The sequence below is a fragment of the Pleurodeles waltl genome, chromosome 1_2 (assembly GCF_031143425.1).
Source record: "Pleurodeles waltl isolate 20211129_DDA chromosome 1_2, aPleWal1.hap1.20221129, whole genome shotgun sequence".
Classification (NCBI taxonomy): Eukaryota; Metazoa; Chordata; class Amphibia; order Caudata; family Salamandridae; genus Pleurodeles; species Pleurodeles waltl.
Window position 1 is genome coordinate 779,016,510 of NC_090437.1, and position 22,466 is coordinate 779,038,975.

Here is a 22,466-nt window from a genome sequence, read left to right on the forward strand (position 1 = left end):
CGTCTAGTCTACCACAAGTTTATTATCTTCGTGGAGATCAAACTCTAGACAGGTGAACAGCAAAGAAGACATGCTCTTTGCTACTTTCCTGTCGTCCACCGGGATTATAATACTCCCCTTTCACTTGTTACAAATTCCCTGTTACATGCATGTTTCTTTCTTTTCTCAGTTGGCAGACTTCTGACTGAGTTTAAACAATCTGTCTGCTCGCGCGCTTTGTTCTGTCTTATGCTTTTGCGTATCACTTTTCTCTCCTTTCAATTTGTTAATGCAGAAAGAAGAGGCTGGTTACCACAAGGGCACCGAAAGAAGACAAAATTCAGCCGGAAGAAAGCGAAAGCCAGTCCGGGGGCTACAAGCAGGGTTGAAGTGCCTCAAGATGAAAGGTGCCACCCGGATGCCGAGCAGCAAAGCCTGATGACCGGAAATGACCTACAGGAGGGCGAAGTTGACCCAGGCCTGGAGTCAGAGAGGTGAGGAGCTGTCCAGGGAATGGGCTGAGCACTGGATGGACAAAAGCAAGTCTTTTCTGAGAGTCTTTGATCAAGCGGACATGGCTCCTTCCCAGACTCCCACTTCACGAACTTTAAAAGCAAAAACCCCTCAGCTTGTCACGAAGGATACGGCCAGCTGGTTTCTGAAGAAAAACTCCTCTTCGTCTTGACAAGGAACCCTGCAATGGCCTCATAGAGAGCGACTTGACTGTTAATTTATTTCCTCGAATGCAAATCATGTACACCGATGAAAGTCACACGACATAGAAATTATGCTTTCTCTTCGTTTAGTGGAATTACCGGAATACGTTACATGTATACACACCAACTGTGGAATTTTATGATACTTTAACAGTGGTGGTGAAAAGCTATTAGAAAAACAGCATACGTCACACAACTAATGCTTACATACACATTATTTCTGTGTCAGTGGTGTAACGCAAATCAGTACCCCCCTCGCAGAATTTGATTAGGGGTCCCTTAGTCTCCCACATTTTAGAGATATTCAGTGGCCTTGGGCTGAATGTGCCCCCCCCTGAACGGATGGGGGGGTCATGTGAAGGACAGGAGCTCCTTTACCCCTCCCCCCGTGCCACAAGGGCTTCAGGGGCCTGTGTTGCACCCCTGTTCTGTATCACAAAGTGCCGAATGAACTGTGTTATGGATTCCGTGCTATGGATTGTTTGCAGCTGCATCAGCATCATCACCTGTCTCACCGGTGGCGTAACGAAACTGGAAGGGAGCCCCTGCACAAACATGGAGGGCCCCCCCCCCCGGACTTACTCAGGACAGGTGCTGTGTTGAAGCCCCCCCCCCCAAACTTGGGCGCTCCCCTCGGTGTTGGATATTTTTGTTACTGCATCTATTTCCAGTATGTCTCTTTGCAAGGGCTACCAGTTCACCTATATCCATCTGGTGTTGTCTCGTGTGCTCCACCACACCATGGAGCTTTATCGTTTTTATATATATATATATATATATATATATATATATATATATATATATATATATATATATATATAAAACAAATCCATTAATAAACCAATTGTTTTCCTGCGCTACACTGTAAGCCTTACCATGGACCTGGTGTTCTCAACTGATTGAAGTATCTTTCAAGGGAAAACATTTGCTGTAGGCTGGTCAACAAACTATGCACTTCATTTAAACAGTAAGGCCCGTATTTATACTTTTTTTAGCGCCGCATTTGCGCTGCTTTTTGACGCAAAACGGCGCAAACCTACAAAATACAATGGTATTTTGCAAGTTTGCGCCGTTTTTGCGTCAAAAAAACGACGCAAATGCGGCGCAAAAAAAGTATAAATACGGGCCCAAGTACTTCGTGTAGTGATGTGTGGTGATTCTCCTCTTTGAGGAGAAAAGCTAAACCGGGAGGATAATCTACCTGCTGAATTACCTCTGCTAGGCTAAGACTAGGTTGGGCAAAATTCAGCTAGTTGAGTCTCCTACGAATTTAACATTTCCTCCAGAAAATCGACAATTTGCATGGCCACTGAACTCTAAATTAGGCCATAACATTTCCCTACACTTTAGTCCCCACCTTATTCTCGTAAATCTGCCCTTATTGTTGATAAAATATCAGCCTGTCAAATCCTGTTAAATTATTTCAGGTGTTCTGTAACAATTACTAAGCCATGATGTTAGTTTATTGCATTTTATTTGTAAATATGTTTCCAAATCAATGGATGAATGTGTACAATATGGTCAAAAGATCTATTTAGATGGTCAGTGAAGCTATTGCATAAATAACTCAATATAGGTTCGGGAAGAGACCAGGAAATAGAAGAGGCAAATGATGCGATTTAACAAAAACAAAAATGATCGCCTACGTGAGAAACAGACTGAGTGAGAGAAGGGGTCTACGTTCTTTGTAAACTTAGTAGGAGTGTCTGGGGAAAAAAGGAATGGGACATCGGGTGAGAGAATGACCTTTTCAATGCAAAGGCTTCTGAGGTAGTCACTGGCGATGCCCCTTGAAAGAAGCACCACAGGAACCACTAGCATATAGACCTGCAGTTTTCGGCGTATTGTCTAGGGTGGCAACATAAACAAAAGTTAAGGTGATACAAAAATTGACCTTGCCTGTATTGTCAGAATACTGTGAAACACCTCTGTCAGGGGAGTCATATAAAGTGCCTGAGCTGAGATTCAGTAACTTCCAGTGGAAACTGGGGAAGCCTCTTCAGTTGAAGATTATATGAGAAACAGAATTGTAGATAGTAGAGAAGATCTGTAAAATGATTTGATAAAATATATGGTAGAAAAAAGACAAAGTAAGACAACGTGTAAGGATTGCGAATATGTGAAAACATGCAGGAAAACAAACTGGAGGAGTCATCGTAATCCAGCTGGTGAAGCATAAAATCAACTGTTTAGTGGCCTGGAAGGTAAAGTGAAGAAAAATGGTACTGATATTCTACAATCAGTACTGGCAGGTGCAGGCCAGCAACATAGCAAAGTATGGGTCGTAGACATGGAGAACTGGGCATAAAAAGCAGCACTGGTTGTGCAGTTGGGCCTTCATTACTCATAAAGCTCGTACCTAAGCCAAAGGTTTTGTAGAACTGTGGTAAAATCACAACATTTTCAAGAAGCTTATCATATTCCACTATTCCACTATGCCACTCAGTAAAGATCAAATATGAGTCTAATGTTGAAAGCAGTGCGAAAATTATCAATAAGTTGTGTGCAAGAGCTATAAAGTAAGACAATGTGTGTCCTCTGGGAATAAATAGGATGGTAGGGTTTTTATATAGAGAGGATTATTGAGCGAAATAATATAAATAAATAATGACTTTGAAATTGTTTATATTTAAATGCGAGAATAACATTTAGAAAAAGATGTTAGCAATAAAAGAAATGTAACTGTAAATGAGCAAATGACTCAGGAAAGAGTTAGGGTCCAGTGGGAGCCATATCAAGCAATAACAAGCATTGGCAATGCCAGTTGGTTAGGCTCATAAATGAAAGTGCCTTTTCAGTCATTGATGGGTTTAACCACTCATGAAGTCATAATACACGCAGTCTGCCACGCATCCTTGCACTTATGCATTCTTCCACCCATTGACTCATTCTTGCATGCACCCCCCTCTTCCACAACTTCAAAAAACTCACACACAACAAAGTCAAAAACATATGCCAGATACATTAAAAGATACAAATCGAAAAAAGAGAACAAGCTGCTGCCTTAACATTGCAGGCATACGCTAGCAATAATACGTGTTAATGGGTAATACTTATTTTCACTGCCACGGCATAAACATGTATATGTGTATGTATGTAGCATTAATGATTTTTTTTTATTACAAAATCCTGGCTGACAACTTATCCCATAACAGATTCTAGCAGGAATCATTACAGTACAAATCTTCTACCCCTAGAATTTTCAAAGCGGGTAATCAAAGGTAATTTTGAGATTTCATGTAACCTACTACATGTCTGCAGGCTTGAACAAGGTGTAATACCAATCCACTCCTAAATGCCTATTGTCTTTAATATATTTGTTTCATAATAAATTAAATATGCCTGCCATTGTGTTTATCAGAACTTTTCAGAAAAAAACAGATTAAGCCACTTGCATCTGAAATAACTTTACCCGAAGAATCAGCCAGTCCTACAGGCGTGTCACCATAACGAGGACCTAAGCAAGATATAGAAAGGTTTTGTACTGGGTTTGCGTCTGATTTTTTTTAACACAGAATCCTTTTTGGTATTAACAAACCAACTCACACTGCTACTTGCCTTGGTTTGTAGGAAAAAATAACGCAAACCATTGCAACACTGCTTTGCACTATGGTGGAAAGGTGTGTGTGTGGTGCTTCACAGCCTGAATGTGCACCAATGCTGGGGAAGGGCAGGAAAGTGCCATTTCTCTCTAGATATGGGCCCTCATTCTGACCCTGGCGGTCGGCGGAGAGACGGCGGTCGGACCGCGAACAGACCGGCGGTATTAAAAATGGCATTCTGACCGCGGCGGTCCCCGCCGCGACCGACCGCTACTTCTCCGCTCCGACCGCCGCGGCGGTCATGACCGCGGGGCTGGAGTTTGCGCACTCCGGCCCCGCGGTCGTCCCAAGACCGCCAAGGGTATTATGACCCTGCCTACCGCCGCGGTTTCTTGCGGGCGGGAACCGCCGTGCGAACCATGGCGGTAAGCACTATCGGGGCCAGGGAATTCCTTCCCTGGCACTGATAGGGGTCTCCCCCACCCCCCACTACCCACCCGAGTCCTCCCCCCACACCCTCCACCCCCCTGCCACCCCCCCAGAGTTGGTACGAACCCCCCCCCCACCCCCACCCCGACATGCACATACATGTACCCCGACATGCACACACCCCCAACATGCACATATACACACCCCCTACACACACATACACAACGGGGACACATACCCGCACACATACATGCCGACATGCGCACCTGCCGAACAGCACACATTACCCATAGACACAACAGCACCCCTCTACACACTCACACGCACACCCCCATGCACGCACACATCACACAACACCCCCCTACCCCCTCCCCTCACGGACGATCAACTTACCTTGTGCGTTGGTCCTCCGGGAGGCGACGGGAGCCATAGGGACGTGACCGCCAACAGAAGACCGCCAACAGAAGACCGCCACACAGAAATGTGGGTCGTAATTCTGGGGGCGGTGTTCTGCTGGCGTGGCGGTGGAGGTTGACCAGTCTCCACTTTTCCGCCGACCGCCAGTGTGGCTGCTGGCGGTTTTCCGGCGGAACGCTCCCAGCGGTCAGAATGCGCACAGCGGCACACCGCCGCGGTCGGCGGTCTTCACCGCGGCGGTAACTCGGCGGTCTTGCGAAAAGACCGCCAAGGTCAGAATGAGGGCCATGGTGTTTTCCTGCTCTCTCCCTATCATGAAGTGCAGGAACTTTGGGTGCTAAATTGCACTGTGTGACAGTTTGTAAATGTAGGCCCTACTGTACTGAACATAAGCTTTCCCACAAATCAACGATCAGGTGTACTGTAACAAAATTACAAATGTCCAAATATAATGTGGTCAAAGTATTATAAATCTCCCCCAAGAGGACCTAATAATTATTATCACAGTACAAATCATCTATCCCAGTGGTTTGGCTGAGTGGGTCACCAGCACAAAAACCCTTGCCTACAATAGTAATCTGAGGGATATTCACTGAGAAAGTACCAGCTTACAGGCTTTAGCACAGTGTAAAAACATACATTACACCCTTTAAAACGTATTGCGTTTAGCACATACTTTTCACAATAATTAGTCAGACCTACTGGCTATGTCATAAGGTTTCATGATAAACAGAACAGATTAAACCTATGGAATCTGAACAAAATTTTCCCAATGAAACAATAAGGCCTATATCCATTACCGTTGATGTGTCACCATAATCAGCACAGGCATACTGAAGCACAAATAAGCTAGCAACCATCTTGCATATAGTTATTAAAAAAAATTATAAATTAGAAAAAAAGTACAGGTGACAAAAACAATGTACAACTTATCTTAAAGGGTCCTAAACTAGGATTATCAGAGTGAAAATCTGCTATGCTGTGGGGTGAGCAACACTAAAACCCTTGTTTACTGTTGAAAATGGCCCTTTTTGCAGCGTTATCCCGAAACGTTTTGCCTCTGACCTCTTGTTTTTGATTCTATGCTGAATTTCGTTTTTGCTGGTTTTAGAACTCTGGACACTTTACCACTGCTGACCAGTGATAACATGCAAGTGCTATCTATCTAAATGGTATTGCTGAATGGTTTATCCATGATTGGCATATTTGATTTACTAGTAAGTCCCTAGTAAAATGCACAATGTGTGCCCGGGGCCTGTAAAGGAAATGCTACTTGTGGGCCTACAGCACTAATTGTGCCACTCACAGGCGTAGCATTGTAAACATGCCTCAGAACTGCCATTGCAGTGTCTGTGTGTGAAGTTTTGAACTCCAAACATACCAGTACATGTCCTACCTTTTAAAAACACTGCACCCTGCCCATGGGGCTGCCTTGGGCCTACACTAGGGGTGACTTACATATAATAAAGAGGAAGGTTTGGGCCTGGCAAGTGGTCATACTTGTCAGGTCAAACTTGCAGTTCCAAACTGCCCAGTGCATGTTCACAAGGCTACTCATGTGTGTGGCACAATCAGTGCTACAGGTCCACTAGTAGTATTTGATTATTTGAATAATCCTTTCTACTGATTTTTTAAAGTTTTAATTTGTGAGGATATGTTAAAAGACCTCTGTTTTTCCTCTTACTCACTGTAGTTTGTATAATAATACTGGTAATGTCACCATCCTTTATCTCGTTCAACGCCATTTCTACCTGACCAATGTTGTCATATTTATTTCTTTACTTATTTTCTGGGTCGTGACCGCCGGGTAGGTTACCAGACGTGGACGCTATTGAAAGAAATTCTGCAGCAGTCGAACGGTCCATATTTCCCGAAGGGTACCCTCTCCTCAATGTAGGAGGGTCTACCTTGAATTAGGGTCTTTAGGCTTATATAAGTTCTTTTTCATTTTTTCACATTATAGAAACATTTAGGGTCTCCATAGTGAGGACTAGGATGTTTTTTGGTCCTGCTGAAACGCCACCTGAACTGTAGAGACGTATTTAGGCGTGAAACATGTTGATCTACTTATAGGGACGGATCAATTTTTTTCGTCCATTGACCATTTCACAGGGAGGGTAGAACATTACTTCTGGTGACACTCCAACCCCTGTCTATGGGCGAGCGCAAAGCGCTTCGTTCATAAAGTAATCTCTCTTTGGGCTTCAAACCATGGCCAGGTCACGTCAGTCTCTTTCATTGGTTCCTGGGATTGCTCTTTAAAATCTGCTTGCTTTCATTTGTTAAAGGCATGCATACATCATGTCTTTTCTGGTGTTTAGCCCACCTACACAGCACCGGTAAACTAATAGATACATACGAGGCTCGATGTTTTGAGCCTGGTTTCTGGACTACTTTATCTGTTAATTTTCCCCGCAGCGCGATCGCGCTGGGGTTTACATAGTGCGATCATGCTCCGTTTTTTCGTGTTAAATTTCAGTGCCATCGCGCTCCATTTTACATAGCGCTATCGTCCTGTGTTTTGTTTCTTTTAATTTTGTGGCAAGAAAAGTTAGGTTAGGAGTTTACAACGCAAATAGCTCCAGCTCGCACAAATGCGAGCCCCGTTGCACTGAAAATGCTTGTTTTAACCTTGATATAGCCTCCACTGATTAATAAACATATAGGGTAGTGAGGTCTATAGTAAATTTTAATCCTTTCTCCAGTTCCTAATTTTTCATCTCACCTGTAGGGCTTTTATACCCGGCAAAGAGGCCCTTTGTGAGGCCTGTATGACATTGCAGCACTGGTCCAATGAGAAGCAGCCCCAAGGATGAGGCTTGACACCCTATTAGATGTGCGAGGGCTTTTGCTTCTATATACAGAAGTGCTTAGTTTGACCTGAACTGTATCTAAGGGTCCTACTTGGAACTCCATCTTCGGAACTTTTTACCTTCATTTGTTTTATTTTATTACTACACCTTCTCTGAAAAACCCCTCTTTTTGATGTAAAACACACTGAGCATCTTGCTGTACTTGAGCTTGTGCTGTACAGTGGCCTACATGTGTTAGTCCTTAAAACTACAATTATGGGCCCATATTTATACAAAATGACATAAAACTGCACTAATGCAGTTTTGCGTCATTTTATTTAGCGCGAGCTGTGCACCATATTTTAGGTCGGACAAATGACAGCGCTAACGAACGGTGATCGTAAAACAAAACGACGGTAACCATTGCGCCCTGTCGTAAGGAATAATGATGTTAATGCTGCAAAAGTGGCTGAAGACCATTTTGTGGAACGTAAGTATGTCGCAAAAGGGTCAGTACCATATTTACCCCGTATTAGAGTCAAATATAAATGCACAAGCAGGAAAGAATCCAATTGCAAGAGAAGATGGAATAATCAGGCCAGGAGAGACCCCAGGGAGACCCCAATCGCCCAAGCACCAGCCAGGAGGATCCATAGAAGTCCACGGAGAAGGAGAAGAAAAAGCGCAAGTGTCACTTTAGTGAGGAGGAGCACAACACCAACACCAGCTCTTTGTCACCTCCATATGGCCAATTGGTAAGAGAGAGGCTATATGGCAGCAAATAGTGGACAAAATCAACAGCGTGGCAGAGGTGAAGTGAACTGTGAGTGCAAGAAGCACTGGCATGATAGCAAGCGCAGAACTAAGGAGAAATTGGCCAGGAATAGAAAGGCACCACTGAATACTGGAGGTGGAAGTCTTGCACCACAGGAGGACCTGGATGAGCTGGAGGAGATGGTTGCAGCAGTCAACCCGGAAGAGTTGACCACAGGAATCCAAGGACAGGACAGTGTAGATTATCAACCACCACCACAAATGCAGGGTAAATTGCATGGGGTAAATAAATGGAATCTTACAAATGCCAGAAGGGGGAGGTACATAGGACACACTCAATGCATGTTAAAGGAATTCATAGGGACACATTGGCCCAGGATCAAGATGCCCCCTCCCCACACAAACAACACATGTACACACCCCTTGGCTGTGCTATGCCCTCCAACATATACCAAACATGGACATACACCAATCACCAGGGCTATACTCCACCATGTAAATATGCAGCACATTGGCTGGAAGGGATGTGTAAATACTGTGCCTGTGGCTGTGCCATCACATCACCCCTTGCATATTGTCAAAGCTCCTGTACCTACACAACTTAGACATCTGAGACTATGACGGAAGTCAATACCAATGAGTGGGGTCAAGGTGATGTATCTCGCAACAATGCTTCCCATCCTCCTTGAGGCATTGCCTTCACTTCATCTTGCAGCCCACACTGAAATGCCACCTTAGCTAACATGACTTATACATGTGCAGGAAGGGACACCACCCTGCACATAAACAATTCATTCCCTCAAGGCAGCCATGCCTTCATCATGCTGCAACAATGCCTGTCTCAGTGCAGGGATAACACATCTGTGCAGCTGCAGGGGGAATTACAGGGCTGTCCTGTATCCCAGTAAACATGGCACTTCCCTGCGTAACTAACCTGGTGCAGTGTTGAGCTACACATAGCAGTGCTGACCTAAACCGTGCCACAAGAGAAAAATCTGCACTAAAGCTTGCAACCTTGCATACAGGGTGAACCCACAACAACTCAGACACAACCATATTACCCACATGGGAATGGGCAAACAATAAAACAAATACAACACATGGTGTATGTCTGTGAATATTATAGTGCCCATGATGACATTGGCGGGTGTCGGAGGCTGCCCGGCAAAGTCCTGCTTTGGAGAGACCGCCAGTGCGGCCTTCCCTCCGTGGTAGGCATTACGAGTTTCCCGCTGGGACGGTTGGTGGAAACTGTGTTTCCGCCTGCCAGCTCTGTGGGAAACTCACCACAACACTGACGTCAGCTCGTAATATAGCCAGCGCCAATGTGGGGGTTCGCTTTTTACTGCCCATAAATTGGGCAGTGGAAAGCGCAAAGGGGCTGTCCATGGGGGCTCCTGCACTGCCCATGCCCAGTGCATGGGCACCCAGGAGCACCCCACACCCCATTACCACCAGCCTTTGCATGGCAGTCGGACCGTCATGCAAACGCTGGTGGGAAAGCGGGATCATAATCTGGAGGGCAGCACTGATTGCAGTTTTGGCCTGGTGGATTAAGAGTGGTGGCACCGCCAGCCCATCAGCTGGTGGCAACCTGGCAGTGCCAGGCCATTGGACCGTGGCACTTTCACAACAGTCTTAATGTGCCAGTTGAACCACCGCTGTTGGCATAAGACCGCCAGACTCGTAATGAGGGTCCATGTGTGCAGGTGTACAAATAGCTGCAATCTCACCATCAAACAAGATAGAGACCCTGATCAAACTAAAAGTGAAGGCGGGTGCCTCTGTACCAAATTAGGCTGCACCACGCACTGTCATTTACAACCAAAAATCATAAGCATACGGGCCATCCCTGTGTTCACCCCTGTGCCAGTGGTAAATTAGCTGTCCAGCCCCAACACTGCATCCCTTGCACCATAGTGCAATGATGGCTGCGTTGAGGGGGAGATTATTGTTGTGTAGGAAGGAGCACCTTCCTGCACAACAAGAAACTAAAATAGCAATCTGCTTGGTCCATGTGTGCTGTGGAATGCAGCACACACAAACAAAGGAAAACATGAGGAGGACTTATTAAAGTATACGTCATCATTGCGCCATGCTAATACCACCCCTGGGGTGGTGTTAGATTTTGGCACTGCCTCAGGTTCACAAAAACACATAAATCTGGGGGAGGGTCAAAATGCAATGGGTGCACCCATCTCTGCATTAACTTACAACATTAGCCTGACAGTAACTTTAGGTTCTTCATTGAAAGGTGCTCAATCTCCTGTGTAATTATTATACCTAAGTATCTCATTTCACTCTTCACTTGTGCTTGGTCCATCTTCTGCTTCCATGTCATGATATCTGTCTTCCCATCTTTCACACAATATCCAGACACTCTACCAAAGTCCTCTGCTAAGGCCAATAGTGCCAGGAGAGCTGTTGCTAGATCAGCAGTGTACAATGGAAGGTCATCCGCATATAAAGACACCTTTTTATGCCAACCGTTGCAACTAAAAGGGGATATTAAGGAGTCCTGCCTTATTTTCCTAGCAAAGGGTTCTATATAGAGGTCGAACAGTAGGGGGGACAGAGGGCAGCCATGCCTAGTACCTCTGGTTATCCTGAAAGGCTCTGTGAGGTTTCCTAATACTCTTGTCAAGGTGACATTATAAATCAATCCTATAGCTCTTCAGAATGTTTCCCCCATACTGTACAAACTCAAAATCCTACTTAAATACTTCCAATTAACTCTATCAAAGGCCTTAATTCCATCCAGAGTTATTACCGCTAGAGGAACTTGAAAGGTTGTAGCCATATCTATTGCCCATACCAGATTAAAACTCAATTTGTGTAAAAATCTTCCTCTAATAAAACCTTTCTGGTCGGGATGTATCAGACGACTCAGCACTCCACTTAATCTATCTGTTAATATTTTAGCAAATATTTTTTAATCACTGTTCAGCAAAGATATCGGCCTGTATGATTCACACTTCGCCGGGTTCTTACAATGGTTCAAAATCAGTGTAATGGTGGCCTCGTTCCATGAAGTTGGAATGGGATCTCCATTTTTAAAAATCCCTGTATACAATTCTAACTGGGCTGAAATTATTGCCGCCCCCAGAGCCTTATAAAGATCCGTCGGGATACCATCAGGCCCAGCTTCTTTCCCTCCCTTACTACCTTTTCAGAGCATTCCTGATTTCCCCTGAAGAAATTGGTTTGTTGAGAAAGACCTGCTCCTCTCGGGAAATACAAGGGAGTATGTCTTCTCCTAACAATTTCCTATATCCTCCTCTCTCACCACTGCCTCTTCTGTATAGAGTTGTGTGAAAAAGAAAATAAATAATAGTGGGTAGAGTCAATCTGGTTAAGATGGTGAGCTTGCCTAAATTAACTTTTTGTACAGTTACGTCCCACTTTCAATGCATAAGAGTTATCTAGAAAACAATTCAGCAAGATATAGGGGTTCATTACAACATTGGCGGTAAAAGCCGCTTACCGCCGTGCAGAAGACTGCCAACATACCTCCGCAGCCACGGAATTCCGCCACAGCTATTATGACCCACATCTCGGAATCCGACAAAATCCAGACACCCACACAAGTCCGCCACACCAAAGGTCAGTGATAAACTGACGAAAACAAAACCTCCACCGTCACGCCAACAGAAATACACCCACACTATCACGACACACGAATCCACGCGGCGGTCTTTCAACGGCAGTATTCCATTTGTGGTACACACCGCCGCGCTCCAAATACACACACTGCTACAAAACACCGCCACTTTGGACAATTCGAAATACACACACCTGATACACATACACACACCACTCCCACACACCCAATCCAATATAAAACACACACCCAAATCACCCACAAACCCCTACGACCACTATTACAGAGAGAAGGCCAGAGAGAGACACCACCATCCACAAACTAGCAGCCACAGGCACACAACACCATCACCCACACAACTTCCACGTCACGATACTTATCACCACACACACCACCCCACAAATCACCTACACCACCCCATGGCACGGCAAAGACACCCCAGGTTTTCGGAGGAGGAGCTCAGGGTCATGGTGGAGGAAATCGTCCGGGTAGAGCCACAGCTATTTGGAGCACAGGTGCAGCACACCTCAATTGCAAGGAAGATGGAGCTATGGCGAAGAATAGTCGACAGGGTCAACGCAGTGGGACAACACCCAAGAAATCGAGAGGACATCAGGAAGAGGTGGAACAACCTATGGGGGAAGGTGCGTTCCGTGGTCTCAAGACACCACCAAGCGGTTCAGCGGACTGGCGGCGGACCCCCACCTCCTCACTGACAACTAACAACATGGGAGGAGCAGGTCTTGGCGATTCTGCATCCTGAGGGCCTCACAGGAGTCAGTGGAGGAATGGACTCCGGTAAGTCAAACCTTTAACAACCATATCCCCCACCCTACCTGCATGCTATCACATACCCCCACGCTCGCCCCCACCCCTATCACTCCAACTCCTCACAAATGTACCAATATCACAACCCAACACCAAGCCATGCATGCAACAACAACGCATGGACACCCATCACTAAAGCATACCCACTGCACATACCCATACACCCCCCTAAACCATCATCACACAAGCCCCCACACAGGAATGCCAGCACTGGGGTACACGGTCACCCACCCATTGCACACCATGACACACACAGATGCAATGATAATGCTTCTCCACCCCTGCAGGACCACTACCCAACGTCACCAGACAGGAGGGTCCAGACATCTTCACTCCACCCACAGTGATGACAGCACCTCTGTCCACCTGAATCTAGATGACCAGCCCGGACCATCATGGGCCTCGGGACAGTCGGTTCCCCTCACACAGGCACAGGCCACCACAGACCTTCCCCCCTCTGGTAACACCAGCATAGGACCCACCCAGCGGGCCCATACCTCCGTCCCCAGGACACGTCAATCAGCTGTGTGTCCACCACTACAGGGAACCCAGGATAACCCACCACCCCAACAACAACAGGGACCTGGGGCAGTGGTAGTGGGCACACGGTCCAGGGGGCGGAGGCCCAGGAACACAGGGGAACTGGGAGGGCTGCTGTGCGACAGGGGGCGGGCAGGCCAAGGGAACCCACTCTCCACGAGGCCCTCTCCTCCATCATGGGAGCATACCACCACTCCCAGGAGACGATGGCAACGGTCCTGGCCAAGTTTCAGGAGACCCAGCGCATGCAGGAGGAACAGTATTTGGTGTTCAGGGAGGAACTCAGAACCATCAGTTCCACCCTGGGCACCATCGTAGGGGTGCTGAAGGAAATACTCAACACCAGGAGGGACACTGTGGCACTACAAGGGGCCCCTGACACTAGCATGGACGATGAACTGCCCACCACCTCCGCCGGCGCTAGTGGACAGGAGGCACCGCCACAGGACCACCACACCAGCACCCCACCCCCTGCAGACGGTGAACCACCCCGCAAACGGTCCCTGAGATCCAGGAACAAGACAGAGCACGATGCCAAGACCCCCGCCAAGAAATGAGACCACCCTGATTGTCAAGCCACTGTCCCACTTTGTCACCCTGTCCATATTGAAACTGCCCCAGCTCCACTTCCTATGCCCATATGGGCAATGCACCTGTGAGACAAATAGACTGGACTCTGCCATGGACACTCCTCCGCCATCACCCCTCACCATTTGACTTCCCCCTCCAATTTTTTGTATGTAAATAAACACACCTTAAGCACCAAAAGATCTGGAGTCTGTCTGTGATTTCGAAATAGTGTATTTGCAATTACAGTGACAAAATTTTCAGGGAATAGTAATGTCAACATACCTATGTCACACAGCTCTAGTCCATGAGGAATCTAAGCAGATGACACACGTTGGGACCCACACCTGTGAAACCGTAAGGAAAAGTGACAACTCAGTGACCATACACTGGGTGAAATCGACAGACAGGATAGAGGTAGAAGTGTAAAAGTACTTGTAGTAGGCAGGAATGTATTCTCACCTGTGTTTCACTGGAAATATTGCTGGATGACTGAGTCCCTGTTGTCAATGTCTTCTTCCTCTGCTTCCTCCTCATCACTGTCCAGCAGGCTCCACAGCTGCCACAACACCGCCGTCTGGACCATCCTCCTGCAGAAAAGGCACCTGTCGTCGCAAAGCCAAGTTATGAAGCATACAGCAGGCCACTATGATCTGGCACACCTTCTTTGATGAGTAGAATACGGATCCACCTGTCATATGGAGGCACCTAAACCTGGCCTTCAGGAGGCCGAAGGTGCGTTCGATCACCCTCCTAGTCCGCCCATGGGCCTCATTGTAGCGTTCCTCTGCCCTGGTCCTGGGATTCCTCACTGGGGTCAGTAGCCATGACAGGTTGGGGTAACCAGAGTCACCTAATAGCCACACACGGTGCCTGTGGAGTTGACCCATCACATAAGGGATGCTGCTATTCCGCATGATGTAGGCGTCATGCACTGAGCCAGGGAACATGGCATTCACATGGGAGATGTACTGGTCGGCCAAACATACCATCTGTACATTCATGGAATGATAACTCTTCCGGTTACTGTACACCTGTTCACTCCTGTGGGGGGGACCAAAGCCACATGGGTTCCATCAATGGCACCTATGATGTTGGGGATATGTCCAAGGGCATAGAAGTCACCTTTCACTGTAGGCAAGTCCTCCACCTGAGGGAATACGATGTAGCTCCGCATGTGTTTCAGCAGGGCAGACAACACTCTGGACAATACGTTGGAAAACATAGGCTGGGATATCCCTGATGCCATGGCCACAGTTGTTTGAAGAGACCCACTTGCAAGGAAATGGAGCACTGATAGTACCTGCACTTGAGGGGGGATTCCTGTGGGATGGCGGATTGCTGACATCAGGTCTGGCTCCAACTGGGTACACAGTTCCTGGATTGTGGCACGGTCAAACCTGTAGGTGATTATCAAATTTCTTTCCTCCATTGTCGACAGGTCCACCAGCGGTCGGTACACCGGAGGATTCCACCATCTCCTCACATGTCCCAGCGGACGGTGCCTATGAAGGACAACAGCGAGCACAGTGTCAAACAAGTCAGAGGTATGTACCTACAGTCTACACAGAACACGATTCATACACAAAATCTGGCCTGTATGTGTGTTGAGGGTAGGCCTAGGTATGTGTGACGCAGTTGGTAATTAGGCCATGTGGGCCTCTGAAATGGCGGCTGCCTGACCTCTAAAGTGGGACAATGGGATGTGAGTTAACTCCGCTGGCGTTGTACACCGTCGCGGTAGGCGGTCGAAGACCGCGGCGCAATGCTACATTGGTCAACATTGGACCCTATGGGTCCCAGGAGCCAATGACGATGTAAGCCGGCGGTGATGGTACGCCCGGCCGCGGACGTGACCGCCGCGGATGTGACCGCCATTTTCTAGCTGTTGAATCACTCGATACCTGATCTTCGACAGGAGAGGACCTACACTGCAAGTGCTGCTGTGACCTCGGTCTGGAAGAGACAATGGCTCGTGCGTCTGGGGAAAGGGCCCCTGCCTTCACATCAGAGGACTTGGGGAAGCTCATTCACGGGGTCCTCCCCCAGTACACGCTACTCTACAGTCCTCCAGACCAACAGGTAAGTACACAGGGACATGTTGTATGGGCTATGCATGTGTAGAGAGGGCTGGTTGTAAGAAGGAAGGGGGCAGAGTTCTGAGTGCATGAAAGACGGTGGGTGCATGTGCCACATGGCAAGTGTAGGGATGGGGGCCACTCACTTTGACGGCGCAGTTGGTAATGACTTCTCTTCTTCCCCTGTACATTTCATGTAGGTCAGCGCCCACCAGAAGGATATTTGGTGTGCCATCGCCAAGGACGTCCGGACCCTGGGGGTCCACCACAGACGGAGCACCCACTGCCGGAAGAGATGGGAGGACATTCGCCGCTGGAGAAAGAAGACGGCGGAGGCTCAGCTGGGGATGGCCTCCCAACGTGGGAGGGGTGCCCGTCGAACCATGACCCCCCTGATGTTCCGGATCCTGGCGGTGGCCTACCCGGAGTTGGATGGGCGCTTGAGGGCATCACAGCAGACACAAGGGGGTGATTACACTCTCATTCAGCTGAATTCAGTGGAGGGGTCTGGGTGGGGGAGGAGGGCTGTGGGTTTCCCTAGGCCAGGGCGAGTTCCGTAGGCTAGGCCCCTTCGTAAGGCTTGGCCCTGTGGCCCCCCACCCCACCTCTGTAGAGTGCCAAGTACAGCTATTCATGCACCTGTGTCATCTATGTGTGCAGATGTCGTCCATAGCCTTGTAGGCCATTTCCCAGGAATTGCACTGTAGAGCCCAACAGCGCGACGTAGTGCAGGGGGCTGCTCCTGTCTTGTCCGCCAATGGTAGCGGTAAGCCATGCACTCAACCTGTCTTTCTTCTGTTCCCCCCCCTTTTTTTGCGGTCTACCTGTTCTTGTGTGCATTAGCATCATCAGGTGGAGGAGCAGTGGCACCGGCGCACGAGGGAGCTGCATCCCACATGGCCATGGAGGGCCACACTACGGACTCTAAATACACCAGTTGGATGGAGGGTGAGGGGAGCACCACGGCGGTGACAGGAGCTGAAACCAGCGACACAGACTCGTCCTCCGATGGGAGCTCCCTTGTGGTGGCGGCAACATCTGTGCCCCCCACTTCTACAGGTACAGCCGCCACCCCCCCTACCAGCACCGCCCTCCCAGCAGCCACTCAGCATTCGCCCCGTGCCCGCTCACCCAGGAGGGTGGGCATCACCTTCGCCCCAGGCACCTCAGCCCCTGCCCCTGTCACCTCTGCTGCCCTCAGTGAGGAGGCCATTGACCTCCTCAGGTGACTCACTGTTTGGCAGTCTACCATTTTGAATGCCATCCAGGGTGTAGAAAGGGAGTTGCAACAAACTAATGCATTCCTGGAGGGCATTCATTCTGGTCAGGCGGCCCTTCATCGAACCTTTCAAACTCTGGCCTCAGCACTGATGGCAGCCATTGTCCCTGTGTCTAGCCTCCCCCCTCCATCTTCCTCCACCCAGACCCAATCCCCTGTACCTCGGCCTATCCCAAGCACACCATCAGACCAGCCTGCACACACCTCATCACACAAGGGAAGCTCAGGCAAACATAAGCACCACACATCCCACAGGCACTCACGCAAGCATCACACACATACAGACACAACAACATCCACTGCCTCCACTGTGTCCCCCTCCTTCTCGTCTCCCTCCTCCCTCCCAGTCTCGTCTACACTCACACCTGCATGCACTACCACTACAGCCACTACGTCCCGCACCAGCACACCCACCACCACACCCCGCTCACGTGCACTCACCACCCCCACTACCATTCACACGTCCCCTGTGTCCTCTCCCAGTGTGTCTGTGACGCCCCCTCCAAAGATACACAAACGCAGGCACACACCCACCCAACATACATCCACCTCACAACAGCCTCCAGCGCATGCACCTGCACCCAAAGCCACAAAACTTACACCTCCTACAACCAGCACCTCTTCCTCCACTCCCAAACCCCCTACAGCTACCCGTCCCAGTGTCTCCAAACAACTTTTCCTGTCCATCCTTAACCTATTTCCCACCACCCCCCCTGTCCAACTCATAGGTCCCGTACTAGCACCTCAGCCACAAAATCTCCGGGACCAGTGGTACCTGTTGTCACAGGTATGTGGAGTGCACCGGCCACCAGGCCAGCCAGTGTGTCACGGAGCCACAGCACAGCCAGTCCCCCCCCTGTGAAGCACCAGAAGTTGGCCAGTGCCCGGCGGGAGAGGGGGAAGACTCCAGCCACCCAAGCCGCTCACAGGGGTCCCTGGGGGAGTGTGGACTCAGCTGTGACTCCTCCCAAGGTGGGGAAGGGGCAGAAGAAACCCGCAAAGTCTGGGAGGAGCAGCACGGCGGAGAAGACTGCCATCATCCCCGCTGGCCAGGCCACCGCCAGCCCCATCATCGCTGCACAGAGGCCACCGCCAGCCCCATCGTCGCTGCCCAGGAGGCCACCGCCAGTCCCATCGTCGCTCCCCAGGAGGGCACCGCCAGCCCCATCGTTGCTGTCCAGGAGGACCCCGCCAGCCACAGCCCAGCTGCCCAGGAGGGCCCCGCCAGCCACAGCCCAGCTGCCCAGGAGGGCCCCGCCAGCCACAGCCCATCTGACCAATGAAGGACCGCCAGCCACAGCCCAGCTGGGCAATGAAGGACCGGCAAGTCAAGCACCGCTGAACAGAGCAAAGACCGCTGAACAGGGCAAGGACCGCCAACTCAAGCACCGCTGAACAGGGCAAAGACCGCCAAGTCAAGCACCGCTGAACAGGGCAAGCACCGCCAACTCAAGCACCGCTGAACAGGGCAAGGACCGCCAAGTCAAGCACCGCGGAACAGGGCAAGCACCGCTGAACAGGGCAAGGACCGCCAACTCGAGCACCGCTGAACAGGGCAAGGACCGCCAACTCAAGCACCGCTGAACAGGGCAAAGACCACCAAGTCAAGCACCTCTGAACAGGGCAAGCACCGCTGAACAGGGCAAGGACCGCCAACTCAAGCACCGCTAGCCCATGAGCGGCAGGGGCAGTGACGCAACTGGGACCGTCACGGGGTGAGTGATGCACTCTGGGCACCAGTCCCCCTCCAGAACCAGTGGAGACATGCATCCACTACCTCAGTCCTGCACAGGATGAAACACTCTGGGCACCAGTCCCCCTCCAGAACCAGTGGAGACATGCATCCACTACCTCAGTCCTGCACAGGATGAAACACTCTGGGCACCAGTCCCCCTCCAGAACAAGTGGAGACATGCATCCACTACCTCTGTCCTGCACAGGATGAAGCACTCTGGGCACCAGTCCCCCTCCAGAACCAGTGGAGACATGCATCCACTACCTCTGTCCTGCACAGGATGAAGCACTCTGGGCACCAGTCCCCCTCCAGAACCAGTGGAGACATGCATCCACTACCTCTGTCCTGCACAGGATGAAGCACTCTGGGCACCAGTCCCCCCCCAGAACCAGTGGAGACATGCATCCACTACCTCTGTCCTGCACAGGATGAAACACTCTGGGCACCAGTCCCCCTCCAGAACAAGTGGAGACATGCATCCACTACCTCTGTCCCGCACAGGATGAAACACTCTGGGCACCAGTCCCCCTCCAGAACCAGTGGAGACATGCATCCACTACCTCTGTCTCGCACAGGATTAAGCACTCTGGGCACCAAGCCCCCTCCAGAACCAGTGGAGACATGCATCCACTTGAGAGACTTTGGCTTTGCACTCCCCAGGATGGTACAGTGGGCAAACCACCCACTGTAGAGACTTGAGAGACTGTGGCTTTGCGCTCCCCAGGATGGTACAGTGGGCAAACCACCCACTGTAGAGACTTGAGAGACTGTGGCTTTGCACTCCCCAGGATACATCAATGGGCATGGAGTCCCCTCGTGGATCTGGCGTCGTGTACTCATCCGGCTGAGGTGCCCCCCCTTCCCGCTGAGGTGCCTGTTGTAATTCTATCTGATGCCCCAGCAGTGTTTTCTCCATCATGTTCGGGTGTCTTGTGTGGGCCTCGCCCATGCATTTTGGGCCCAGTAGTCCATGACCTATGAATGGTGCAATACCTGGACTACTAATCGTGGTGTATATTTTGTTAATGGTGTATATATATATATATATATATATATATTTTTGCTTACTGAATTTTGATATATTACAGTGGTTACACTCATTTCCTTTTGTCTTTGCATTCTTCCGGGGGTGTTGGGGGTGTTACTGTAATGTATAGATATGCATTGGTGTGTGTGTTGTAGTGGGTGAGGGTGGGGGTGGGGGTTGGGGTGTTGCGTGTGAGTGTCCCTGTTTTTTGCCTCTCCCCCCCCTATGTCGTAGGTGCAGTACTCACCGTGGTCTTTGCCGCCGGCGTTGGTGCTCCTGGTACAGGAGCAGGAAGACTAGCGCAGGAAGAATATGGAGTTCCGGCTCCATGGTGTCCTCCTTCCTCGTGGAGTGTGTAGAGGTGAGCGTTTTTCCTTCTAAATGCCTGTTTCCACCGTGTTTTTATCCGCGCTGAATATGCCCCGGAAAAGGTGGCGGATTGGCCTGTCATAATAGTGTGGGAGGTACATTGTCCTCCGCCTGTCTGTTGGCGGTGACTGCCGAGCTGTTTGTTTGTACCGCCGTGGCGGTCGGAGTGTTAAAATGACTGTCTTTGTTGGCGGCTTCCGCCACGGTCGTAATTCAAAAAATTTATACCGCTGGCCTGTTGGCGGTCTTACCGATGCTTTAACACCGTCCGCCAGGGTTGTAATGACCACCATAATCTCCTTTCTTTGGCCGTCTAAAGGGCATAGGATTGCTTGGAAAAAGCTGCGCAGAATGGGAGAGAAGGGGGCTTTGGCACCCCCAGACTTAAAATATTACGCCTGGGCATTCCAGTTTAAAAATACAATGATGCTTTTTACATCTCCAGACTCCACAGCATTTGCTGATATGTTTAAAGCTATGGTTGCCACTATTAAAGGGGCAACAAATGGTTTTCTTTACAAATTCAGCGATCCAAAATTCTTCAAAAAGGTAAAATTGAAGAGATTACATGACCTTGCAATGAGTTGGCATCAGTTAAGATTAGCAGCGGGAGTTAGTTACTATAGCCAAAAAGCCCCTATTTGGGACTCACCAGGCACTCATGAGTGTTTCAAGTATGTTTTAGCCTTGCCAATTAGGAAGGCTGGTATAGTAGTCTGGGGAGACCTCCTCAGGGAAAGAGCCCTGCTTTCCTGGGTAGAGCTAAAGGATAAAACAGGAGGGGCCCTTTCTAGATTGAAATACATCCAATTAAAAGGTTGTCTCACAGAGGGCCCGAACAAGTTTTCAATCGGCAACTTTCTTAGAAGACAGATTAGTTGTTGAGTCTTAAGCCCCTAAGAAGGTTTCAGACTGATACTGGGAAATCTTAGAGGGACTGGATGGTGACTTTGTAGTGGCCGAAACTCTTTGGGGGGACATTATGCCTCGGGAATGGGTGCAGGTGTGGTGAAAAACATCAATGCGTACTGTGGACAAATCATCTCTTCTCCATACATCAAGCCCATATATCACTGGAAAGGCTCACCAAAATGAGGAAAGGTGGAGAGGTAAACTGTCCCAAATGTGGTTTGCACTGTACAACTGATATTCATACGTTTCTGGAGTGTCCATCTTTTTTCTCTTTTTGGTAAGAAGTGTGTAGAACTCTCTCAAGTATATTGAGGCGAGAAATTGCGATAAACCTCCCCCTGGTTATATCCGGGCAAATACAGGAACCCGAACCATGGGGCAGTGACGGAAGTAGAAACAGAAGGAATTTGATTTTTTACTCTAATCCACTAGCCAGAAGAGAAACGTGTTGAAATTGGATGGCAAAGTTACCTCCTTCGCACTCAGAGTGACTTAATGCTCTTTTTCTTACATCAAAAATGAATCTAGAGCCGGGTGGCCCAAAAAAAAAAAGAAGGAAAAAGTGTGGGCTCCCCTGGTAGAATGGAGGAGGGACTAAGGGAGTTGATAAAGACCAGAGAGAGGCTCACGATCTTGGTGTATGAAGTCCAATGACTATACACCTTTTTTGCCCGCTCTCCAGCCATGCTGGTTCGGCTTTCTTTTTCCCAAGGGAAAAAGGCTGAGTGAGAGAAAAGGGGTCTCCATGGCATTGGTCATCTCCATGTATGAGAGTGTGCGAAAGGTGAAATATTGGAGCTGGCTTGGAGTCTGAGGTGAATGAGAACAAAGAAAATGCAATGGGTGCTGCTGTGACCCACCCACAGGAACACCCATTGCAC

At 49.1% G+C, this 22,466-nt stretch overlaps 1 protein-coding gene across 2 annotated transcripts in view; it reads left to right on the forward strand.

Annotated features, from left to right (window-relative positions):
* The window catches only part of SMIM31 (small integral membrane protein 31), a 149,969-nt gene that overhangs the window by 126,151 nt on the left and 1,352 nt on the right, over nt 1–22,466 (forward strand). For both annotated transcript variants that reach the window (XM_069243884.1, XM_069243874.1), the window contains exon 3: nt 275–473. In XM_069243884.1, the coding sequence (XP_069099985.1) occupies nt 275–473 (199 nt within the window). The remainder of the gene's footprint in view (nt 1–274; nt 474–22,466) is intronic.